The sequence below is a fragment of the Pelodiscus sinensis genome, chromosome 3 (assembly GCF_052426305.1).
Source record: "Pelodiscus sinensis isolate ZL-2025 chromosome 3, ASM5242630v1, whole genome shotgun sequence".
NCBI classification, from domain to species: domain Eukaryota; kingdom Metazoa; phylum Chordata; order Testudines; family Trionychidae; genus Pelodiscus; species Pelodiscus sinensis.
In genome coordinates this window covers 59,769,415-59,795,054 of record NC_143054.1, presented here as the reverse complement: position 1 = coordinate 59,795,054, position 25,640 = coordinate 59,769,415, and the positions used below count along the sequence as shown (strand labels likewise).

The 25,640-nt window shown below is 40.1% G+C and overlaps 1 protein-coding gene across 7 annotated transcripts in view; it reads left to right on the top strand.

Annotated features, from left to right (window-relative positions):
* Nucleotides 1–25,640, top strand: part of MYO6 (myosin VI) — a 163,085-nt gene that overhangs the window by 119,065 nt on the left and 18,380 nt on the right. For 2 of the 7 annotated variants that reach the window (XM_075923793.2, XM_075923792.2), the window contains exons 25-31: nt 1,913–2,063; nt 4,512–4,720; nt 5,212–5,290; nt 12,160–12,320; nt 19,983–20,024; nt 20,680–20,709; nt 21,117–21,155. In XM_075923793.2, the coding sequence (XP_075779908.1) occupies nt 1,913–2,063; nt 4,512–4,720; nt 5,212–5,290; nt 12,160–12,320; nt 19,983–20,024; nt 20,680–20,709; nt 21,117–21,155 (711 nt within the window). The remainder of the gene's footprint in view (nt 1–1,912; nt 2,064–4,511; nt 4,721–5,211; nt 5,291–12,159; nt 12,321–19,982; nt 20,025–20,679; nt 20,710–21,116; nt 21,156–25,640) is intronic. The other 5 variants (XM_075923795.2, XM_075923794.2, XM_075923798.2 and 2 more) reach the window with 3 other exon arrangements.

The window sequence follows — 25,640 nt, the reverse complement described above, 5'->3', positions numbered from 1 at the left end:
AGAGAAATATTGTTACTTGTTTTCAATTTGTGTACTTTCTGCATTTGATGTTATCTTTTTACTCTGGACAGCATTTTCCTCTTGTTTTTGTGTGAAAGACCCAAATAAGGAAGAGAGAATCTCTTTATTTTTTAAATAATATTGAAAAAATGCAAAGATGTACACAAAATTATACATATACACACACACACATATACACAAACACAAACACACTCTAACTAAATCTCATGCTGTTGGTTGTGTTGTGTCTGATTAATTCAGTCCTTCATAGGTGTCTGATTAATTCAGTCCTTTATCCTGGCCCTGTACTGCATAGCTGCTCAGATCTTCCTCTAGTTCTTATAAATATGCCTTGACTGTCTTGCAGGGATCACCTGCTGGTGGGTAGTTGAGTTACTTGTGATGCTACAGGTTCCAGGACTGCTTCTGATTAAGTAACTGGCAAAATTCAGTCTTTAACCACTCAAATGTCTTTAATAATGGTTCCTCTAATATGCTTTTGAGAGAGACTTTGGTCACCGCTAATTGGGTTCGCTATAGTAACAGTGAAAAGCTCGATGTGCCAGTACTCAACCTCAGTGCCATGCAGTTTTCTTTATGTTGGTTTGATTTGCTTGTCTACATAGTGATTTGCTTATCTACAGTAAAACTCCATTGTTCCGGCATCCAGTGCTCCGGCACTCCTGATGGTCCGGCACCATCGGGAACCTGGAAGTGCTCCGGGCAGCTGGACATTTGGAGCTGCTCTGTGCCCAGCTTCCCCGATTCAGCTGCTGCTGAAACTGACCAGCAGCTGAATCGGGGAAGCTGGGGGCAGAGCAGCTGGGGTACTGCTGGGTTGGTCCCACAGCCCTGAGGGGCAGCGCTATGGGACTTACCCAGCAGCACCCCAGCTACTCTGCCCCCGGCTTCCCCGATTCAGCTGCTGGTCAGTTTCAGCAATGGCTGAATTGGGGACCAACCCGGCAGCACCCCAGCTGCTCTGTCCCAGGCGTCCCCCATTCAGTCGCTGCTGAAACTGACCAGCAGCGGCTGAATTTGGGGATGCCTGGGGCAGAGCTGGACTATCGGAAGGGGGGTCTATGAGGGGTCTGGGGTGGCATCCCTCCCAACGCAGACCCCTCATAGCCCTTCCTTCTGATAGTCCGGTATATCTGATAATCTGGCACCCCCTGGGTCCTAAAGGTGCCGGATTATCGGAAGTTTACTGTACATAGAAAACAAAACACTATGGCTACGTCTACACTAGCAGCTTCTTGCGCAAGAACATCCATGGCAGTGTGGATGCTTTCTTGCACAAGAAAGCTCTGATGGACATTTTAACCACAGGGGCTTCTTGCACAAGAATTTCATGTTTCCTGTCTACACTGCCCTCTTGTGAAAAGAGGGCTTATTCCTCATGGGAAGAGGAATAACTCTTCTGGAAGAAGCCCTGTTTTACAATGCTATACTGTAAGTTTACTTGCGCATGAATGCTCGTGCAGTGTAGACAGCCAGGAAAGTTTTTGCGCAATAATGGCTGTTCTTGCACAAGAAGCTGCCAGTGTAGACGAGGCTGATAGGCGTTTGCTAAAGTACATTAGTGTGTTGCACATTAATTGGTCTCTGTGGACCCTGCCATTGTGCACTACAGATTTCCTAGTATGATTTAATGTAGTGCTGTTTCAAAAAGTCCTATGTAAAGCACACCAGCAAGAGCCTACTTTATTGTGCTTTAGAAATCCTATCCCTATTGCGCATGTTATCCCATTCCAACCTGTGTAGACATGCCCGTAGTTTAAACAGCATATTTTAAAAGGGAAAACCAGATTAGAAATTAATGTTACTATTTATTGATACTTTAAAAATATATTTATCACATACTTCACAAAAACATATATATATAGTGATCTGGGCTTTTTTATATTCACAGCATCGATGGCCTAATTAAAGTGCGGACATTGAAAAAGAGGCTTGATAAATTTAATGAAGTAGTAAGTGCTCTGAAAGAGGGAAAACCAGAGATGAGCAAGCAGATCCAGGATTTGGAGTTGTCTATTGATGCGTCGATGGCCAAGATTAAGGTATAACAGCAATAGAATTTTTAGATGGTTTTTAATTTCATTTGAAATAGAAGGCCAAAGTCTTTATTTAATCTAGAGTTTTTAATATAGGTGCCGTTAGTCAGGCTCCTAAATTCACATTTAGGCATGAAAATACAGAGGCTTGATTTAATGAGGGGTTGTGCACTGCCAAATCTCCTCAAATTTAGTTGAGTGCTCAGCATGACTACAAGGAAGACCACTTATTTGGCATCTAAATCCATATTTAGGCACCCTAACACTAAACATCCAAATTGGAACATATAGTCTTAATGCATATTGTGCTGGATCCTTTTGGTATTGTCAGATAAATATATTAAATTAATAATTGAATAATATAAGAGTTAAGAATGCTGGGAAATATGGTGCTTAGAGTAATGTACAGTAGCAATGTTTTAAAATAATCAGGGTTTTGTTATTACTTCAATTGCTTAATAGAACATGATGCTTCAGAGGTTTTACCTAACCATCAAGCCAAAGAAGATTACCACAGGGCTAGTTATGTTATCTAACAAGACTAAATGTTTTCGTTTTGCTTATCTCTGAGTCATGTGTTGGTGAGTTTGAAAATGCCTTCTGAGCAGGTTTGAGTATGATACCTGATTGAAGAATTTCTGGGAATAGTAGGCTTACCTCAGAAGAATAAAAAGTATGAGCACTAGGAATAACATAAAGAGGCTCTTTATTGTTTCATTTCACTGAAGCACTGCCCAAGTTCTTTCACTGTACATGGCAACTTCTTTCACTATAAGTAAAGGATTTTGTCAAAGCTGATAGCTTTAAGATTTGGCCCAGTGGCTGTTTCATAGAAAGCGTAAAAAAACCAAACCAAACCAAACCAACCCTGAGATTAACTGCTAGTGGGATTCAGGGCTGGTTTAAATGCAGACAGGGTGTGTGTGCGAGTGCACAGGGTGTGGGAAGAGATCATAGATGCTGGAACTGGGGCAGTTGCCACACCTCTTGGCTTGTAGGGGTTTACAGTTTTGTTCAATATCTCTTAATATCCCCATTATACAAATTGTTCCAGCACCTCTGGCTCCTGTCAGTGCTGCACATGAGAGAATGCAAGCACTAGAAGTGTTGTCGGAGGCTGTTTCGGCTCTCAGAGGTCTGGAATGGCATCGCAGCAAGTTCTGGCTAGTGACAAGCTCTGGGCTCAGGACCACTGCCTCTGACACTGTTTCTGTGTGGGTGGGTGGGTGGACATTTACCATTGACACTCCAAGTAAGAGATGTAGCTCTGCCTTGTGTTTAGGACCCAGATTGTTTTACTTCATCCCTGGAAATATTTTTGAGGAGTTTGCTATATTATAATAAGGTATTAAAAAGAGATCTTAGATACCAATGAAAAATAACTGTGTGGCCACTGATAAGTTCACCCTCTTTCAGGAACACTTCCACTTGTGCCATGAGTGAGGCACATTTATGTTTCTCTGTTCTTCTGCTCCTCCTGTGTACTGTATATTCCTGATAAAGCAGATGAAATATGTAGAATTTTTCATATTCATTTACTTCCAGGAAATTCGTTCTTGGTTATTTTATCCCCTCCCCATCAGAAAAGGAGAGCAGGCAGCTAAAACAAAGGGTCATTGAGACTGATGCATGCTGAAAAAAACTTAAATATTAGAATTCACTGTGAATGGTTCTGCTGTCTAGGAAGATGAAATTTTAGCAATGGTTCCATTGCAGTGGGATAATATCTTTTTGACATTTAAGATCCCATTTAAAAGGAGACTGAAGATTTTAACATAAAGCAGATAGAATTTTTATCTTAGCCAAACTTTCTAGTGCCACCTTGAAAAAATAATAGTCATGTGAAAAAGATGAATCCTCTATTAGAAGTAGTATAAACATTAATGAATAAATTAATGATTTACTTGGGATTGATCATGCACGGGATTGGGCTACATCAGGGCTACTCAACTTTAGAAGCCCCAGGGGCCACAAGGATACTCCTAGCACATGCTGAGGGCTGCAACTTACATGTGGTTGCATATACATGCAAATATATATGCAAATAGCTTCTTTCACATGGATGGGCATGAATACAAAGATTAAGGCAAGACTACACAACTCGCAGGCCCCATTTAAGTCTGTTCTGCTGATATTAATAAAATGCAATATTTACCTGATTTCTACCCATATGACAGCACTTTTAATGAACAATGACAGTCCAGGAATTTAACTACTAAAACGCATATCAACAAAAAACGGTTATATTGACTACTCTTTTGTTTTGGCTCCCAGTGGTGGGCCATGTGTTGAGACCCACATAAACCCAAACTGCCCCACAGGCCATAAACGAACGGGTCACAGGCCGTGTGTTGAGTAACCCTGGATTAGATGCTCTCCTGAGGTCTCTTTCAACCCTAATCTTCTGTTGTTCTAGTAATATAATCCACTATATTTTTGTATTTTATTTTCCAGGCCACTGTCATGACTAGACAACAGATACAGAAAGAATATGATGCTCTAGTTAAGAGCTCAGAGCAGCTTCTGAGTGAACTACAGAAAAAGAAGCAGCAAGAGGAAGAAGCAGAAAGGCTGCGACGTATCCAGGAGGAAATGGAAAGAGAGAGGAAAAGACGTGAAGAGGAGGAGCAACGTCGCAGAAAGGAACAGGAAGAAAGGCGACTGTGAGTGTTGAATCTACGTGATCAGTTCTGGATTAAAAAATAAAAAGAAATGGCTATCTGACCTAGTAGAGTAGCACCAAGAGGCTCTGATTCAGCTTGTAGTTCTATTGTGCAGACATGGTCCTTACCCCCAAGAATTTACAGTTAAATATAGACTAGGCTGACAAATGGAGGAGAGAAAACTAGGGTCAGAGAGAGATGAAATGATACCTCAGGCATAGCTGGGAATAAAAGGCCTCCAGGCTCCAAATTCAAATTGGACAACTGTGCCTCTCAAGTTGCTATTTAGATTAATTTATGTGAGAGGATTAGAATCGTAGAACTGCAGTATTATCTAGACCATTCCTGACAGGTGTGTGTTTGCCCTGTTCTTAAAAATCTCCTGTGCTGGAGATTCCTCCCAGGAAACTTATTTCAGTTCTTATGTGTTTCTTACTGGTTGTATGTTCTAATTTATGTAATTATAAATGCTTTCTCTTTTCTTGTATTAGAAAAGCTGAGATTGAGGCAAAGAGAAAACAGGAAGAAGAAGAGAGGAAGAAGAGGGAAGAGGAAGAAAAACGTATTCAGGTAACATTTTAACTGATATTTCCTGATATTCCATTTAACTCATCCTGTTATGATGTAAGTGTAGAGGTTCCATTCCCAAGATGATAAAACAGTGTTAGGTTACCTTAAGTACTAACAAAACCAAAGAGTGTAATTATAGTTAGTTAATTAAATTACTGCAGAAATGGGGAAGAAGGAGAAATTTAATAATGATACTACGAACAAAAATTTGCAGGAAGATAAGTATGCGTGAATGAATGGCAAAGAGATAGGTTGTCCAACCTGGCAGGAGCTGCCGCATAGTTTTGTGCAAACAGTGTTCAGTTTGTGTACAACCGCATCAAGGAAAACCAGTGATAGAGAAATAGAGGTTATTTATGTGAGCTGAGCATATACAAGTCTATAGAACAGAGTCTTCAAATTCATGGGGACTCATTAGTGTTCCTTGTAGATATGACTGACCATTAGTTACCTATATGGTGGGTTCCAACCTGAGGATTAGTGAAGTTCTGGTATACTTACCATTTACATGTCACAGTTCAATGAAATGCAATCATGTAATAAAAAGACATGATAAGTAATGGTTAATTTAAGGTAATTTTTAAAATTTTAACTCTGAATATTATGGTTTAAATTTTAAAATATTGGCCTAATATGACATTCAAATAATGTTGTGTATTGAAGTAGCTATATACAGTACTTGAAGAAGAAAAATACTTACTTGTAGCAAAGTGCCATATTTCACAGCTGGAATTTAATGAGAAGTCTATAATTCATAGCTGTGACATAATAGTGAAATCTGACCTTAAAGTATTTGTATTTTTTTAAATAAGTTAATTTAAAAGTGATATGCCATGGCTTTGTTAAATTGGCCTACAGTTAAGTAACTGTAAAATATAATATTGCTAGCTGGAGATAGGTATAATGTCAAAGCAAAAATATCCTATTTCTGTATATAAGCATTATGCTGTTAATATAAATGAATATTTAGAGATTTTGTAATTTAGAAGTAATCCAATCCAGTAATAGTATAACAAGCTTGCAAAAGAGCAATGTTGTTTTTGAATGATTGACAGAATTGCCATTGATACCAATCCTATCTACCTTCCCAGCCACCTTCACTTTCCTTCTGTTCATAACAGACTAGTAATCAAATGAAAAACATATAAAGCATACAATTAATTTCCTTTGTTAATTTTGGAGTTCTTCAGATGCTATCTTTGTCACTTACACTTTCCTGAATCCTAGAATAATTCAAATGTGTGAAATATTGGAGTCTTTTAACGTGCACACCAAGATTACTGTCCTGCTTGTTCCTCAAAGAAAACATGTTTTTTTCCTCACTAGTGATGACAGGTTATAGAAATCTTCTCTCGGCATTAAGAATAAGTAATGGCTAAAGCTGCAAATATCAGGTCTCTCCTGGGTCATCCAATGAAGGCACTGGTCTTTGCCTTTTTATAGTTTAGATAGGAGGTCAGTATTGTCTAGCAGCATTACTAAAATCATGTTTCAGTTTTACACTACTAAAAGCCATGCCAGTTGCTACAGTCTGGCCGTATCAATGAAGATAGCAATCCTAACCTAAATCTAGACAATTCCAGGATGTTATCAAGGGGAACAAAACTATCTCATGGAAGACATCTTTTAGTTGCAAATATATCATCCAAAAACATAGATGTCATCCAAATCAAACTCCATCCTCCTAGATTCATGAACACACTGATAATTTCTCCTCCCAAATTAAGAACAGAACAACAGCCATAAGGGTCCACCTAGCCCAGTATCCTGTCTTGTGACAGTGGCCAGTGCTGGGTGCGGTGCAGAGAAGATGAACTGAACAGGTCACCAGCAGGTCATCCATCTTGTCACTTGTTCTCAGCTTCTGGCAAATAGAACCTAATAGTTACTGATGGACCTACCCTCTATGAATGTATCTAGTTCTCTTTTGAACCATTTTATGGTCTTGGCAAAAAGTTCCACAAATTGACTGACTGCATTGTGTGAAGAAATGCTTCCTTTTGTTTGTTTTAAATCTGCTGCCCTTTAATTTCATGTGGTGACCCCTAGTTCTTGTGTTACGAAAATGGATAAATAACACTTCCTTATTTACTTTCTCCATGTTCAGTCATGATTGTTTAGGTCTGTCATATCACTCCTGTGTTGTCTCTTTTCCCAAATGAAGACTCCCAGTCTTATTTATCTCTTTGTTGCTCATTTTCCTATTCCAATACATCTTTTTTGTGATGGGGCAACCACACCCATATGTAGTATTCAACATATGGGTGTACTATGGTTTTATGTATAGGCAATATGGTATCTTCTTATCTATCCCTTGCCTAATTATTCCTAATATTCTGTTGTTTTTATTGGCTACGTTGATTGATGTTTTCAGAAGCTATCCACAATGGCTTGAACATCTCTTTTTTGAGTGGTAACAGCTAATTTAGGTCCCGTCATTTTGTATGTATAGTTGGAATTATTTTTTCTAGTGTGCAGTACTTTGCATTTATCAGCATGGTAGTCTAAGCTTTTTTATTATTTAAAATTCTTACCCATAGTGATGTTATAACCTTCTGAATTAGAATGTCACCTGTTTGTTCTTCAAACAAACCTTGAGAGTTGCCTTCTGGGAAGGTAGCCGCCGAGAGCAAATTGTCTATGTCCTGGCAGGAGCTGGGTGCATTTACAACAGTACTGTTGCAAAAGGGAGAGAGAGCCTTGAGATTTCAGCATAGAGTGCTTTGACTTCTATCCTCTGTGAATTATGATTTCTTCCAAACTTTTCCCTCATTTCTAACTTGCTGCCATCCTTTCTCTTCCTGGCCTTCGTGCTCCTCTCCACTCGTGCTCACAGTACTCTGTCCCGCCTTTTCCCTGTTTACTCCTTCCCTTAACTCACCCTGGTCCACACAGCAGTAGCAAACAAAATTTTGAAATATCATGACATATCTAATGAATAGATTAAATCTCTGATTGAAGTATAAAAGGGCGACAGCATTAATGGATGGTGCTGGGACCAGTATCTCAATTAAAATAATAAATGCTGTCAGACTTCATCCTATTGATATAAAAATACCTGTTGGTCGGTGTTTGTCTGAATCTAAGCCCTTCACTCAAGATTGTCCTAGTTGCTCAAAGTCAAGGGATACACGATTTCTGTTCAGAAGTAGTTAAAATGGATTAAATTGCATTCACCGAGGAAGTAAATGTCCCACTGCTAGAAAGAATTTAAGAATTGATTACCTAGCACCATGAGTGATTATGTGGCTTGCATATGTTGTATTTCTGTGTCTGAAATTTGTATGTCTGCAGTGTGATGTATATCTAACATTTCTACTTGGTGCCTGTCACTCCGTCATGGGTCTAGCACAAATGCCCAATCCAGGAGGATATTTCTTTGGCCTATATAAAGTTAATTACTTATTTCTCCTTCTGTTGATTGCTACCACTAAATTCTATCTAAAGTCAGACCCTGCAGAGCCTAGTCTGTACTTGGCAAATTAATTGAAACTATAGTAAAGAATAGAATTGTCTGACACATAGATGAACATAATTTGTTGGGGGGGAAAAGTCAACATAGATTCTGTAAAGGGAAATAATCCCTTAATAATCCTTGAAGTTTTTTGAGGGGGTCATCAAGCATATGGACTAAGGGGTCCAGTGGATATAGTTTACTTAGATTTCCAAAAAGCCTTTGATAAGGTCCCTCATGAAAGGCTCTTAAGTAAAGTAAGTTGTCATGCGGTAAGAGGAGAGGTCCTCTCTTGGATTGATAACTGGTTAAAAGACAGGAAATAAAGGGTAGAAATAAATGGTCAGTTTTCAGAATGGAGAGAACTAGTGGTTCCCCCCCAAGGGTCCATATTGGAATCAATCCTAATTAACCTATTTATAAATGATCTGGAGAAAAGGGGTAAACAGTGAGGTGGCAAAATTTGCAGATGATAGTTAAGAACTGCTCAAGATAGTTAAGAACAAAGCAGACTATGAAGAGCTTTGAAAGGATCTCACAAAACTAGGTGATTGGACAACAAATGAAATGAAATGTTGTTAAATGTCAAGTAATGCACATTGGAAAAAATAATCTCAACTATACATACAAAATGATGGGGACTCATTTAGCTATAACTACTCGAGAGAGATCTTGGAGTCATTGTGATAGTTCTCTGAAAATATCCACTCAGTGGGCAGCGTCAGTCAAAAAAGCAAATAATGTTAGGAGCCATAAAAAAAGGGATAGAGAATAAGACAGAAAATATCTTATCGCATTGGTTCTCAAACATTTTGGCCCATGGCCTACCTGGCTCAATACAAATCTCTCCGTGGACCACCAGTTGCTAATGAAAACTCACAGTTAATTACATAGTTACACCCGAGCCATTTTGCTAGTATTTCAGCTCAGGAAAATGGTTTAATTTAACCCACAAGAAAAGAAATAATTAAGTGCTTTAACTTTCTCATGTTAGTTTATCAAACTTCATTTTAAATAAAGTAAAATCTTAATTTATGTCCAACACAAAAGGTTTTAGTTTTTATTTATGGCAGGGATGAGGAACCCTTTTTGGATCAGGGGCCACTGACTGACAGAAAAATCAATTGGGGACCATACAAGTGAGAAGCCAAAAAAAACCCCTCCAAGCCCCTCAAAACTTCACTGATGTGGCCCCCAACTGAGATATCTCACTCTTCTGGCGCTCCAGCCCCAGGAAGCGAGGGACAGGGAGGACAGAGATTTACTCTTCTGGGATTTCAGGGTTAGTGGATTTTGTGGACACTCCCCCTGGGCTCATGGGTGGGGTAAAAATGAGGGGTTCAGGGGTGAGCTGCCAGTGAGTGGGATAGGGATGGGGCGTGCAGGATCTGGGCAGGAGGTAGGGTGCAGGTAAGGGTGGGAAGTCTGAGTGGGAGTTGGGTGCAAGATCAGTCTAGGAGTAGGGTTTCTGGCTGGGAGTGCAGGTTCTGGGCATGAGGGAATGTGGGGACATTTACTTGCTTTTGCATCCCACACTGCTCCCAGATATCATGTCCCAGGCTTGGCCTCCTGTTGCTCCCATTGGCTGCAACTCGGTGTCCATGCACTGAAGTTCTGGCTCCACTTCTTCCCCATGAACTGGATCTGGCAGGGAGGTTTAGGGCTCCCCTCCGTCACCAAGGAAATCAGTGCTGGCACTCCAACCTATCTGCTGTGGGAAGAGGGAGTGAGGCAGGGTAGATGGAAGAGGAGTGCTGAACTCGAGCCACGGACCACAGTTTGAGAACCAGTGTCTTGTTGCCTCTCTTTAAATCCATGGTATGCCCACATCTTGAATACTGCATACAGATGTGGTTGCCTCATCTAAAAAAAAGATGTGTAGGCATTGGAGAAGGTTCAGAAAAGAGCGACAAAAATGGTTAGGGGTTTGAAACGGGTGCTACGTGAAAAGAGATTTAAAAAGACTTGGACTTTTCATTTTAGAAAAGAGTACACTAAGGGGGGATATGATAGTTATGGGGTAAGTGAATAAGGAAAAGTTATTTACTTGTTCCCATAACATAAGAACTAGAAATTAATAGGTAGCAGGTTTAAAACAAACAAAAGGACGTTTTTCTTCACGCAGCGCACAGTCAACCTATGGAACTCCTTGCCAGAGGATGTTTTGAAAACCAGGACTTTAACAGGGTTCAACAAAAGAACTAGATAAATTCATGGAGATTAGGTCCATCAATGGCTATTAGCCAGGATGGGTAGGAATGGTGTCCCTAACCTCTAGCAAAGACTGGGAATGGGTGACAGGAGAGGGATCACTTGATGATAGCTTGTTCTGCTCGTTCCCTCTGGAGGCATAAAGCATTGGCCACTTTCAGAAGACAAGATACTGGGGTAGATGGACTTTTGGTCTGACCCAATATGGCTGTTCTTATGTTCTTGGCTCATGGAACTTTGATAACTTTGGGTACCTTGCTCAGATTGCATTTCACATACATGCATGACCCTAGCGATTACAAATAAACTTGTGAGGAATAGCAAACTGTTCCTGAGTAGTTGCTCTGCAGAAGCAATAAGTTTGGATCCTATATCATTAAATTTAAATTGGTAGAGTTTTGCCATTGCCTTAAAAAAGCAGGATCCTAGCGATTTCTAGTAATTTTCCTGATCCCCCTCCTTGACAGAACATAAACAAATGCGCAGGAGAATATTTGTGTATGATTTAGTAAAAACAGTGTTCCTTGCCAAAGTCTTATGAGATACTCTAAATAAAGTGAAGAAATATATAGATAGTGCTACATAGCCTCCGAGCTTTGGCTCCATCAACTCTTTTTGCCTGGCTCTCATGCCTAATAGAATTGTGAAGAGACCTTGATATGCAGTATGTATGGAATAATTCTCACCTTTTGAGTTACGAGGTTATAATTCAGTTAATGTGTTTAAATGGTTTGATAAACCATATTGGGAAAGAAGTTGCAATGGAAACTATTGTTCCCTAATTCATCTCTTGATTTACATGTGTCAGAAAACTATCCCTGTGCTTTTTCTGTTTTTACTACTGCCACTGTCTTTCCTCATTGATACTTCTGGCTGTTACCTCCTCCCACTCATCTGTAGCAGTCACTTGAGATGCTTCCCCAGCTGTTGCAGTGGCTTTTCTGTGATCATTGACGGTATTCTTTCTCTAGCTGAAAGTATAATTTGCTCTTCAGTCACACTGGTGATGTGAACAACTTTGAGCAATCAGTGCATTTTGCATACCCAGTGGTGTGCTTAATTCCGTAAGTTTATATTTTGTTTTTTCTTAAATTCACTGTTGTAAGTTCATCAGTTACCTAATCGTTGACCTTTGTGTAGTGGTTTCTCATGGTGGGTGGCAAGTATAAAGCATTTAATAAAAACATGGTTTTTTATGATGCAGGTTGAAATAGAGGCACAACTAGCTAGAGAACGTGAAGAAGAGACCCAGCAACAGGCAGTTCTTGAACAGGAGCGTCGTGACCGAGAACTTGCGATGAGAATTGCACAGAGTGAAGCGGAGCTCATCAGTGATGAGGCTCAGCTTGATTTAGGATTGCGCAGGTATGGTCATTTTGCCCTTTAGATTTTTTATTTACAGATCTTCTTCTCACAAAATACAGAGCTCTTGCGTTTTTAATTAAGAAATTAAGGTAAAATCAGGTTTTCAGATCAATATATTGGAATATTTTCCAAATAATGCTATCAAATTTGTTGAAAAAATAGTTGCTTTGTCTTAAAATCTCTTAGTCAATTTGCAATGTGCATATAACCCTGTGTAATCCCTATTTTGACCTTGGTGGAGTACCTAGATGTGTGGACAACCCCAAAGTTTCTACCTCCTGCGTTCATTTCACAGTGCTACTTATAAGGTAGCTGTCCTTTCCTCTTGGTGTGCAAAAGAATTAAGCTACTTTTCGGGGCTTCCAGTGAAACAAGTGGCTAATTACACAAAGGTGGTGGACTGAACACTTAAACACAAATAATCAAACTTATACAAGCAAACAAAATAAAAATAACTAAACTGTTATGGAAGGATTTGATTTAAGTGAGATTTTATATATATATATATATATATATATATATATATATATATATATATATATATATATATATATATATATAATTGATAAGAATACTGACTGACTGAAATTTATGAATAATAGTACTAAAAACTATTCCAGCCAGCAAATGACCACATGCTCCCCAAACCAAAAATTCTACTTTCTGTTCTGTCTGTCCTTCATATCGCTGGTGTGCAGCTGGTGTGGTGGGGAGACACTGCAAGCCTGTAAGGATATGCCGCTAGACGCATGCTTTATTACACTAGAAATTGAGAGTGTAGATCTTGCTGATACAGGCAGTTGTAATTCCTTTTGCAGATAAAAGTGTTGTAATGATACAAGATTAAAATGTAACTCTCTCACTATAATGGAGTACTCATGCAGGTTTCTCTTTTGGCTTGAGTGGTCAGGAGACTGGTGGGGGCAAGCAGGTCTTCCTTGGAGATTGCTGCATAGGCACTAACTAGCTGCTCACTTCTGGAACTGTGCCAGCAGTTTTTACATCCTGAACCCCTTGGGCACAGGTGCCAGTAGGTCAGTTCTCTATCCAAAGTCCAGAATCTGGTGTGGAATGGCTGCATGGCCAGCAGGCTGCAGATGGTGGCAGGAGAATTGCTATCTCCTCCTCTTCCTGGAAAGCAGGTTGCAGGAGGAATTGATTGTCCCTTCCAGAGGCTTTTTGGTGGGGTGAGGGGGAGACATGCCATTTGCTGGGCCTGGAAGTGCTGTAGCCAGGCCAGATATAGGGGCCTGAAAGTGCTGTGTGGGCAGGATATAGGGAGCCCATCTCTCTCTTCCACTTCCCAGTTGGTCTCTGTCATGTGGAGGGAGTACAGGACTATGTATAGTCTTATCCAGGCATCTGGGGCTCTGCACAGGGTCAGAAAATGCTTGTGCTTCATGTCTGTCTTCTGCCGTCTGATAGGGTGCTGGTGATTACTTTTGTCTTCCTTCTTCCCATTGGTTGCGGGGTGGGGAGGGTTGCTGGTGTGTCAAGGTGGTTGTATTGCCTTGTTCTTCCTTTGAGCTGCTCATGTGAAGTCAATAACATAGAAATTGGTGTCATCAATCTGTGGGGGGTTTACAAGCTGTGTCCCTTCTCTTGGGGCACTGCCCCCTTGCCAGCATTGGTCGGGGCTACACATAGAAACGTAAGGCTGGGCAGGACCTCGTTCATCCCAATTCCTGATACTCTAACCTATTAGAAAGCTTCAAACCTATTCTTAGAAAACTTCAAAGAGGGATTCCATAAACTTTCTTGACACTTTTTATTTCCAAGGTCTTGACTGTGCTTACAGTCCTAACCTGAATCTCCCCTGTACATGTACACAGCTATGACCAGTTCTGTAGGAAACTGCATTTGGGGAAAAACATTTTCTCACATTTTATTATAGCATAGGTGGCAGCCAATCTCAATGGGCTGTGTAATGATAATTGGAATTAGAAACTGGGATTTCCCAGTGTGATGCAATGTTGGCTTTTTAGCACTCACATGATCCCACTAGCACAACACAAATTAATTTCTTGAAACTGAAACCCTTCAGTAGAAGGCAATGGTAGTTCTTCTGTATCTTAATGGGAAGATACAGAATTGAAAATGCATACATTTAGCATTGACAGTATTAAAAAGCCCATATTAGTTGACCTTGTAGGCACTCTATTAAAAGATAGAATCCATCCAGATGTAAAGCGTTTTTAGATAGTTATATCACAGCATTTGCTTTGTCATGGGTACTATGTTGACTTGTGTGTAATTTTATACTCTAAGTACAACACAGCAGCATCGGATATTTACTAATAAATAAATATCTCAGACAGCTAACATATATGTAACTGATTTAATTTCCACTTGGCTTTCTGAGAGACTGGGCCCTGCTAATCTGTTCTTCATTGTTAGTTGAATGCATTTTTCCCTACCTGACTTGACACAGAAGAACAATGTAAGTATCTTTTTTTATAACACTTCACTAAATTGATAATGGTAATGTTGATATAAAACAAGGATCTTTTAATATAATGAACCTTGTTTAGTTTGGGGTAACTGAGATAGCACCTTAATTGTTACAGAAGGGATTATATTGGCAAAAAGGCCCAGTAACAAATCTATTCCAATATTTTAAATAGAATTAAAGAAAAAGGAGCTTAAACAGTTTTGTGTGTTCAGTTTTGTATCTTTGTCAGCCAGAATTCTATTTTAGAAAATCTTCTTTACTAGTCTAGAATGACATACTGAAAAAAGATTTTACAAACCAGAAAAATAATGTAGATAATGTACAGTGTACCCAAAAACTAAATCATAGAATACTAGGACTGGAAGGGACCTCGAGAGGTCATCGAGTCCAGTCCCCTGCCCTCATGTTGCAGTGATTGCTCAGTCTGTGTTTTCTGAGTATTAATGTTATTTGGTATCTATTGGTAAATGTGGATGTTTTGACAGTAGCCACTGTAACCTGCAGTTGGACATTCACGTGTGATAAACTAGCAGAGTTCTGTAAGCTTTATCTTGCTCCCTTTACTTGAGTTACTTTTACAGTATAAAAACAAGTAGTCCTGTGGCACCTTAGAGACTAAACAAAATATATATAGTATCATGAGCTTTTGTGGGCAAAACCCACTTCTTCAGATGAGCTGAAGTGGAGAAAAAAGGGGGACTGTTATCTGAAGAAGTGGGTTTTGCCCACAAAAGCTCATGATATTTATTTTTGTTAGTCTCAAAGGTGCCACAGGACTACTCATTGTTTAGGTTACAGACTAACATGGCTACCCCTCTGAAACTACAGTATAGGGTATTTTTTATCAGTGTTCTTCAAATCAAATAGCAACTTTTCGAAACCATGCATAGTCATGCAAAATGAATAAATTAAGGAATGCAGCTCTACATGATGATGGCGATGATGAGGGCAAGTTTGTGTCAGATCAGCTTCTATAGATTTGAATCAATAATAGAAGTTATTCTTTCAAGCGCTTCCATTTCCCTGACTTTCACTTAACCTGTAAGGGCGAAGAATGTGGTTTAGATTCAGTTATGGTCCCAGTTGGATAGTCTGCAAACCATACAATTGTTCAGACAAGGTACAAGGCCTCTGGAGCTCTTCTTGATGATTTGCTTTTAAATGTCAGAGCTGGGGACATGGTTCCCAGGAAAGGAAGGAACAATGAGGCCAGTGAAGCTTTTCAACAGCTATGGGAAAGGAGTAGGAGGTCACTAGAAACACCTGGGTTGAAAGGAAAGATTTGAGGAACCCCTCTATTTTTATTAGCGGGGTTAGTCTGAATCTGCAAAAGCGATGTACCTGCCTCTGCAATTTCCACTACGTGCATCTGACAAAGTGGGTCTTTGCCCATGAAAGCTTATGCGCCAATAAATCTTTTAGTCTAGAAGGTGCCACAGGACTCCTCATCCCCTCTATTTTTGACATCGCAACATCAAATAGGGAAGTGGGATGGGACATAGAAGCATTAGTTCCCTACCCTTTCCTGCCTCAAGCTTGAACAGGGAGTAAATAGACATGTCCTTTAGTGGCAAGATAGATATAGAGCAAAGTTGGAGACTGGTTGGCAAGTAACCTTCCTTGCAAGACATACAAGAGGGAGAGGAGAAAGGTTGGAGCAGGGAGGTATGCAATTGGTTCTCACAGGCTTTGATCTTCTCCACCTTTCCTGCTGCCATAAAGCATGCCTAGCCCAGTCTTTCCTATGTGAAATGCTCTTTGAAGTGTATAGGATGAGTAGAGGAAATGGATGCTTTGATTAACCTTCTCTTTCCTAGTCTCTAGGTGGTAGGGGAAGGAATCCCCTGGTTTGAAAACACAGGACAAGAGTCTGAACAGCATAATATTGCAACGTAGTGTCACTAGGAATCTCAAGATATTGCATGTATGCGTTTATGCACTGGGTGAAGGTTGGGAACACAGCACCATTTAGGGATGTTAGATATCATGTGATTGAATAGTCATGTAACTGCATGAAATCTTTGTGAGCCTAGGCCACTGCAGACAGAGGTTGCATCATGGTAGGCTTACCTTCCCCTCCCTCCCTGCACTACTGCCTCTTAGAAGCCACAGCGCAGAGAAGAGGAGAAGCAAACAGCACTGGAGAGCTGGTGCTGGGGAGAACCGTCTTTTAAGCTGGCTCCTCCAGCATTGGCTCCTGCCTACTCCTTCACTCCCCCCTTGCTGCCCCTTACAGAGGCAGCAAGGTGGGGGGGAAGGCAGGTCCACAGAGCGGGAAGCCTGCTTGAAAGTTCCCACCTGCTTATCTGCTTCCACCTGCCTGTGTCACCCTCTGTGGTGCTGCCTATCACAGGCAGCAGTGCGGAGGTGGAGGGGCAGGCGGATCTGGTGCTCGTATGCAGATGGCTTTTAAGCTAGCTCCTCTCGGGCACCAGCTCCTGCTCTCCCCACCCCTTGCTGCCTCTGATATAGAGGCAACAAGAGGGGGAGGATGCATGTAGTTGACAAGATTAATGAATAAGTCTAGGTTTATCAGTTAATCATGTAGTTATCTACACATTGACAATCCTAGCAACATTATTGAGGCACAGGGTATAAGTGAGTGCAACTACGCTTAAAAAAAAACAAAACCAAAAAACCTTTTGCGCAGGAAGCTTTTACAACACTTCACAAAACTGTCCATCTTATTTCCCACTGTGTGTGAATCCTTTCTCAGGTTATTTCAGCTGTAAATACAGTCAAGAAACCAGTGTGCCACCTTATAACATTTTTTCAGGTATTGACAAACCGATTTAATTTCTAATTGCTCGTGTCTAGATATCTAGAAAACTTATTTATAAAAGTTGTGGAAACTGTGTTCTGTCTAAATTGAAACTGTTCAGCAACTATTTCGGCGTTTAAAACAATTATTTTTACACAAATCCACACAAGGCATTTTAGTCATATTGAATGCAGGAAAAGGTTTAAAATTTGAAGTGTTGCATAGAAATAGTTCTCAGAGAGAAGTTGATCATTCTTGCTTAGTGGATATTTGTTAAAAATTTTAGCAGAGCCTAATACTTTTGTGGTTTTCTTTGGGGCAGTAGAATTGCACAAAGCAACATGCACAGGTTAACGTTGCTGTAATGTTTACTTTTCTTTCTCTCCCCTCCTGCACACCATGTTCAAAATTACTGTTGCATCATGCATTCAGCCTCAGCACATCAGCCTCACAGCCTTTCTTTCCATTACTTTGCATGGCACATCCGCAAACAATTTTCTTTTACTTTTGCATTGAGATCTGAGGAAAAATATTTTTTTCATAGAACTATGATCCTTTTGGAGTACTTAATAATCAGCACTAGGAGCTTTTTTTAACCAAAGCCACATGACAATATGCTTTTATGCTCTGTTTCGAAGGAGCACATTTTTGTTTGTGTTTTACACACATTGACCATCCTATCCCATAGGAAGTTATCTCTGATATTTATGTTCTGTCACTGTATAGTTGAAAATGAATAACATCTGCTCAATCAGTTGCTTTTCCTCTTTTGTAACTTATTTATCCATGCAATATGGAGTTTATAAATTGTAATGAGAAATCAGCAACTAATGACTGCTGCCAGAATATCCCAATCATGCTGTCTCCCCATCACCTAAAAAATCTTTAGTGTATCATTGTCAGTGGCCTCAACTTTTTTATTCCGTATACACACACTCTATGTTGGAATGTCTGGTGATGCCAAAGGAAGGACAGGAGACACTGACATGGGTTTAATCAGGCCACAACTTCATTAGTAAATGTCTGGGATTACCCAGCAGATAATAGTGTACAGTTGTGGTAACCATCAGGTTCATTCCATAATTACTCAAGGGGCTTTTACCACCCCTTCTATTTTCCAATTCTGTCCCTCCAATAAATCCATTGCAGCAACCTTACCAGACCCAAGGTGAGGGGCTTTACCTACTCCCCTTTTTTTTCCCTGTTTTGGTTCCTCTAACAAATTGGTTGTTGGTACCTTACCAACGACATAAGCATTGTAGAAAGGGGTAAGACCGGCTATAAGAATGGGAGTTTGGCGCTCTGTCCTGCGAGTATTAGGATCCCTCCCTCCTCCTCCCCCCATTTGTACCTTTAGTGAACATCTCTTTTTAAGTCATTTTCCAAGCCATTTATCCTACATTTAAATAATGAGTTGCAAGGTATGGCCTGTGTTGAATCATGCTATGCATGAGCAAAACCCTTCCTGAAACCCACCATGGGGAAATGAAAACCTCAACCGCAGTCAAGACAATATAGTGGTAATGGAAAAATTCCTTCCGAGACTCCTTTAAAAAAGGGCAGCTAGTTGAATGCCCACAGTGGGTGTTGACCAAACACCTAAAAAGTTTTCCACCTAAAAAGGGGGAGGGAGTGTGGGTCCTGTCTCAGTTTTGTCCTGTGCAAAATGGAGGCTCCATACCCTGACCAGTACCCTTACCCAAACCCTGCATTTCCAGGTGATGAGTCTGCACCTTTTATGCAGTTTTCATCTTTTTCAGCATGCCACCCTAGGGGTAAAGAACCATTAGCGTCATTCCGCCAGCCAGCCCTTCCACTCCCGCTTAAAGGTGCAGAGTGGGTCCTTTGTTGGACTTATATAGCTAGTCCCTAGCTAGTCCCTTTTTGTATTAATCTTCTTGATTTGATAAGTATCACAGAAAAAATAGGATATGTGTTGTGTGACTGAAATACATGCTTGAGTAAAATCACAGCACTGTAAAATCATAAAACTAACTTATTCCTCTTTGGACCATAATGTATTATACTTGTTACAGATTAAGTAACTGAATACATTGCCATCTTGTTTTCTTATTCTTTTGACATTTACTGGCTTGTTTACAATACCTGGTACCAAAATACATACTAATACTTTTAAATTTGGGTTATATTGGATTTATTGGATATTCTTTTGACATTTACTGGCTAGTTTACAATACCTTGTACCAAAATATATACTAACACTTTTTAATTTGGGTTATATTGGATTTATTGGATATATCTGTCATATTGGATATGTTATTTCATTGCATATTTCTGGATAGAAATCTAAATATGTGTATTTAATATCGGTATACTTGTATAATGAGGTGTGCAATATGGATTACCATTGATACTATATTTCTGTACATTCAGTATATGTAGGTCTATATTATGACAAACTATTTCAATTGTAAGTGTCCTTTCACAGATTGAATGCTGAAATTACTCCGCCTGTTCCAGTAGTTGCTAAGTAAGAATTATTTAATTTTTTTTGGCAATATGCTATAATTGTATCAGTTGCATGCCCAAGTCTTTGATTCAGAAAGATGAAATCAGTTGGTTATGTATAAATAAGTAAATTCCAGGTCATAATGTGAGAGTGTAAAACAGTCATGGTGAACTGGGATGACCTTCTATAAATGGAGGAAGGCTTTTCTGAATTATTCTAACTTGGTCTAACCCAGTGTTTCTTAAACTGTGTTCTGTGGCACACTTGTGTGCCGTGAGGCAGACGGAGGTGTGCCACGGAGAACAACAGAGTTCAAAATGGCTCAATAATTTCCACCCCGATCCGTTTTTTTTTGTGCTCAGTAATTCCTCCCCGACCTCTCGTTTGTTTGTTTGTTTTTGTTTTGTTTTTGTTCGTTCCTCATAAAAAAAAATTGTTTGTTGTTCCTCCATCTTAAAAAGTTTAAACTGACCTTTTCACTCTGATCAGTAAATTCAGAAGTGTAAAGAAGGGGTGAGGAAGGCTTAATTATCCCGAGCCTGGATCAAATAAAAGTCACTAAGTGATAAATCAAAGGAGGATGGGAGAGAGAGAACTTGAAGTGACTGCCCTCTTGATGTTTCAGATTATTAGAAAGCTAATTAGCCAAACTAACCTAAATATTTTCTGTTTTCAGAGTCAATGGAACAAGGCCTCAAATGACTGCGTATGACATTTTATTTTCATTGAGTTTTATAGTACCTTCTTAGAGTAAAAATTCTCTTTTTAGAATTCTATTATCTTTATTAATCTGTTCCCATGTAAGCCTTATTATACATTATGATAATCAGTTACTATATTTCATACCTCATTCTTCACTTATATCTTTAGAAATGTTTAAAGTTAAATAGTGTACATAGATTCAATATCTAGCAAATACCATGAATTTTAACCAGCTTGTATGAAGAGGCAAACGTTACAAAGGAATTGTCACTATATAAATCAGAATTTGGTTGATGTTTGCTGCTCGTACATGAGCTTTCTCTTAGATGCAATGTACTATCAGTCATAAAAGACCGTATTAATATTTGAATATAGCACTTTTCTTACGTACACTTATCAATTTTCTTATAGGGAACAAATGGCCAAAGAAATGTCAGACGTTTTGTCTAGGTGGGTGAATAGACCATCCAAAATGAATTTAATCATTCAAAATCGTAAACTGAAATTGGCTGATTTATATAAAATAATGAAATTCTATTTTTAATTACTCAATGAAATAAATCAACCTTTTCTTTTGGATCAAATTGCTGTATCGGTACTCTTCAAAATCATTATCTGATTTCTTTTTTCAGTTATTTTTCCGTGACCTTTTCTTGATTGCATAAACATGCTCAGGAGGAAATTATCAGTAAATTGCACCTGAAGGTTTCTGTTTGAATAATTTAAATAGATAAGAGAGAGCTTCAAAGAGTATTCTTTTTCCAGTGTCTGAGATGATGCTGCCAAGTTTCCAAAATTTTCAGGAAGCATGCTTATAAGTTCAAGATAGTGTTAAGAACATCAAAAGTGTTATGCTAACGTAAATGTAAGCAGTTTTTAAATAAGAAATTACATCCAAACATAATTCAGTTTCAAACAAAATGAAAATTTGAGGCTTCCTTTGTTGTTGCAATAATAAAAGTAGTACTCTCTGAAGCATTGAAACACAAAATGCTAGATGGTGTCTGTGCAGCAATTTTAGTATAATAATACAGCAGTTTTACACAGACAAAACAGGAATGAATGAGAATACAGGATAACACTTCTGTATATGTGAAGTATAATTCTGTTTTATTGAGTTACTAACTAAAAGTTGTCTTTGGTAGTCTCCAGGATAAAAAGCAGTCTCTGACATGCTGTCTAAAATTCACATGAAATCTTCCTTTCTTTTGCATTTTAAAAATAAGCCCTTTGCAGAACAAGATATGCTGTGTGTGTATGATCTTAAGAGATTAATGTATTTGTTAAGGCATTTCTTAATTGCAGTGCTGATAGTATTGAGCACAGAAGATGCTTGCACAAACACACCATACACAATATTTCTGAACAGGGAAAAAGAAAATTAGCACATCCAATTAAAATTGCCTGGGGAACATAGGCAGGGAGGCTTAAAGTAGCTATGTAAATACTGAGCTGAGTTACCAGAGTTAACGTGCCCTGAGCTCCCAGAAGGCATCACAGGAGCTTTGGCCGAAAGTGGTATTTTTAGTAAACACTTGTCAAATTCCATTGTTTAGAAACACTTTGAGGGATGATCCCTATATTTATTCCACATGTGAGTTATGTGCCTGAGTTTGAAATTTCTTATAAGAAATATCCATTGGCCTGAACATGCTTTGCAGTTCTTTGTTCTCCCAGTTGATGGCATAAAGGACAAGTGCAGGCTGATTTCTCTCTAGTGCCTCTTACTGCCATGTGCTGTGAATTAAGGATGTTGAAAAAGCAATTTATATCAACTATACGATTAGCCAGTAAGAGCTGCTGTGCAGAGTGGCTGTCAGCCGTCGGTCAGGGCAGTGTGTGCGTGTGTGTTACCGAGAAAAGGTTTAACGTCTGTAGCTCCAGAAGCTGGCTCCAGAACCACCTGTGCTGCTGCTTTGCATTTTAAATATTGTAAGAGCCGCTGGGTTCTTACTACGTTTAAAATGCAGCGGAACAGCGATGAGTCAAAGCTGGGACTGCCCAGTCCCAGCTCACGCTGAGTCCAGCAATCCCTGTTTGCGGTGGCCAGGGCTGGCCATGGACAGGGGGCCACTCAGGCAGCAGCCCCCTTTCCGTGGCTATTCCTGGCTACCCTGAACAGGGGATGGTGCTGGAGCAGTCTCTGTTCACAGCAGCCACCATGGCACCAGATTTGCTCCAGTACCAGCTCCTGTTCATGGAAGCCAGGGATGGCCACGGACAATGGCAGCTGCCTGAGTGGCCTTGGCTGCCGCTGGAACACTTGCGGACAGCTGCTGCTTCCCAACAGCGTCCCCTATCTCTCCCTTCCCACCCCAGCTGCCTCAGAGAACACAGGGTGAGCGGGGACTGCTTGAGTCGCTGCTTGCCACATGCTCCCTGCAGTAATTCTGCTTTTTAAATGTACAAGAGCCCCGGAGGGTCCAGCAGTGACTGAAGCTATCCCCACTCATGCCGTTTCCCCACTGTGCCTCTGCCTCGCCTGTCCCCCAACGGAGACAGTACTGGGGTGAACCGACTTAAAGCCGGTTCCCCCTAGCACCAGTTCCTGCTCTGATAGAGGCAGCAAAGGGAGAAGGGGGGGGGGGGGGGCTGGAAGTGACTAGTTAAGTGGCTACTCAGCTATCGGATAAGCACTTGCTTATCAGATAGTTAACTAGTCACTAACATCTCTAGTGTGAATCATAATTTTTAGTGCTCTCAGCTCTTTTTTTTACTGCTTCATTCCTTTAAGAATTATGTATAGTTATTTTTTGCAGTCTTTATAGCATAGCATTGATAATTAGAAAGCATTATTTTCTCCTGCCCAGAGACTTTTCGCCACAAGAAGTCTGGGTTTCTGCCCAGGGATCTGGGAGTTCAAAAACTGTTTCTTGCTCTTGCTCCTTTACATCCTTTACATCTAGAGTCTGCTTCTAATGCCTGGCTGATGCTAACATTTCCGCTAAGTGCGGCATCTGCCAAATGTTTCCCCCATAACCATAAGACTCTTTGAGTTGCTGTCCACATAGCTGTCCATGAAGGTGAGCTTTTGGAGAACTAAATAGTCAGCCAGAAGAGTGAATGAACTGAGCGTGCTCATGGCAGGCCCACCATAAACTACAGTCCATAAAGAAAAGATCTTGCAGTGGCCGAATCTAGGTTGGACCTGTGTGGTCCAGGATGAGGGATTTTTCTGCCTCAGGGGAGGTCATTTCTGGACCCCCAGCTGCTGCCCCTCTCCTCAAATTTTAGCTCCCCCTGCAGCACAGCTGAACCATGCAGCAGCTTCCTGCCACACTCCAACCCCAACCCAACTGAGCTGCACACCAGCTCCCTGCTCCCCCCAGTCCAAATGAACCGCATGCCAGCTCCTGGCTCACCCATTGCAGCCCAGCTGAGACTCACACTAGCGCCTGTGTCCCCACCCTCCTGCAGTGTGCCAGGACTCTCTGATCCTGGAACATCCATGGTCATGCTGGACCAGAGAATCCTGGGTTTTAGAGAAGCAGCCTGTAGTTTCAGAATTTCAAGAGAGTCAAGTCATCCACTCGCATTTTTTTTTATAAGCTGTATGCATTGGAAGAGGAAGGAAGACTGCACTCTGGGCATCTGGAGTGCTTTGGTTTTTTATCTACATGCAACAAAGGATGTTAGACACCTAAACTATTTGTTTCTATCGCAAACCAATCAAGAACTCAACATATATAAATTTAAAGACTTTGGAAATGGATCTCAGGTTGTCCTTTGTTACTATGCTAATTGGCATTCTCCTCTGTGCCTCCTTCCCAAGCAATAAATCATTTTTCCAGGGAACAAGCTACCCCAGCTGCATCTGAGAGACACATACCTCTACTAGAGATATATAGGATAGCCACTTGGAGTGCTTGGCATATCTTCTCATGAGACATTCTGCCCTGGTGGGGGCAGCTGTGACATCTATGTTCTCACACTCATCTCTGCTTGTTAATCTATGTAAGGAATACATGTAGGGACCATCATTTGGAGACAAAATGGAGATGATTATCTGCAACTGTAGGTTCTTCAAGATGTGTGGTCCCTGTCTGGTTTACACTACCCACCCTCAGTTGGTGGATAGTGTGATTGGTAAGAATGGGAAATTGGAGAAGCATCAGTTCACACTGCCCATTATGCCCTCACTTGGGAGCACAAGGAGATCTGCAGCACTTATGGGGACCAACAGATGCTACTTGTAAGAAATTGTGGGCTTAGGTGCATAGTGCACAAGTGTATATCCCCAGTTGGCATACAGACAGGGACCACCCATCTTGAAGAACCTCCTGTTACAGGAAAGTTTTTGAGTCTGAGTTTTAATACTTAACTGTCATTCTGGCTTTGGGCCGTACTTATTATTTGGATTATTGAGTACAGCAATGTAGACTAATTCTATGAATGAGATGATGTTCTTACTGCTTCCAGGCTATTTAAAGCTATGTAGAAAAAACAAAATGGTGACATCAGCACAGAGGAGTACTATAATGGAACGGCTAAGCCATTCAATTGGATTAAGATTCTTAAAGGTTTCTTAAAGATTACTTGTTTGACCAGAGACCTTATGGCCTACTTCTGTTGAACTAAACTACCTAGGGGATTCTTAAGAGTGATAGATGATGTTGCTAAATAAGGAAAATCCTTAGGATTTGTCAAATTAATGGTTCAGGAAGGTTAGACATTATGTAGTGGAAATTATGTTTAACAAAAATCCTTTAATGATATGCTGCTGATATTTTAACAGTGTATTAAAATATATATTAAAAATAGTCTTCCATTTGGTAATTTTGTTTCACAGGTGAGATTTTCTATACATGTTTTATGTTTGTCTCTTAATTACATTTTGAAGACATTTATCTGTATATATCTCAGCTTTTTATTGTTTAGTGGATGAAGAATATAACTTCTGTACGAAACTTGTCACTGGTATAATAATGCATATGT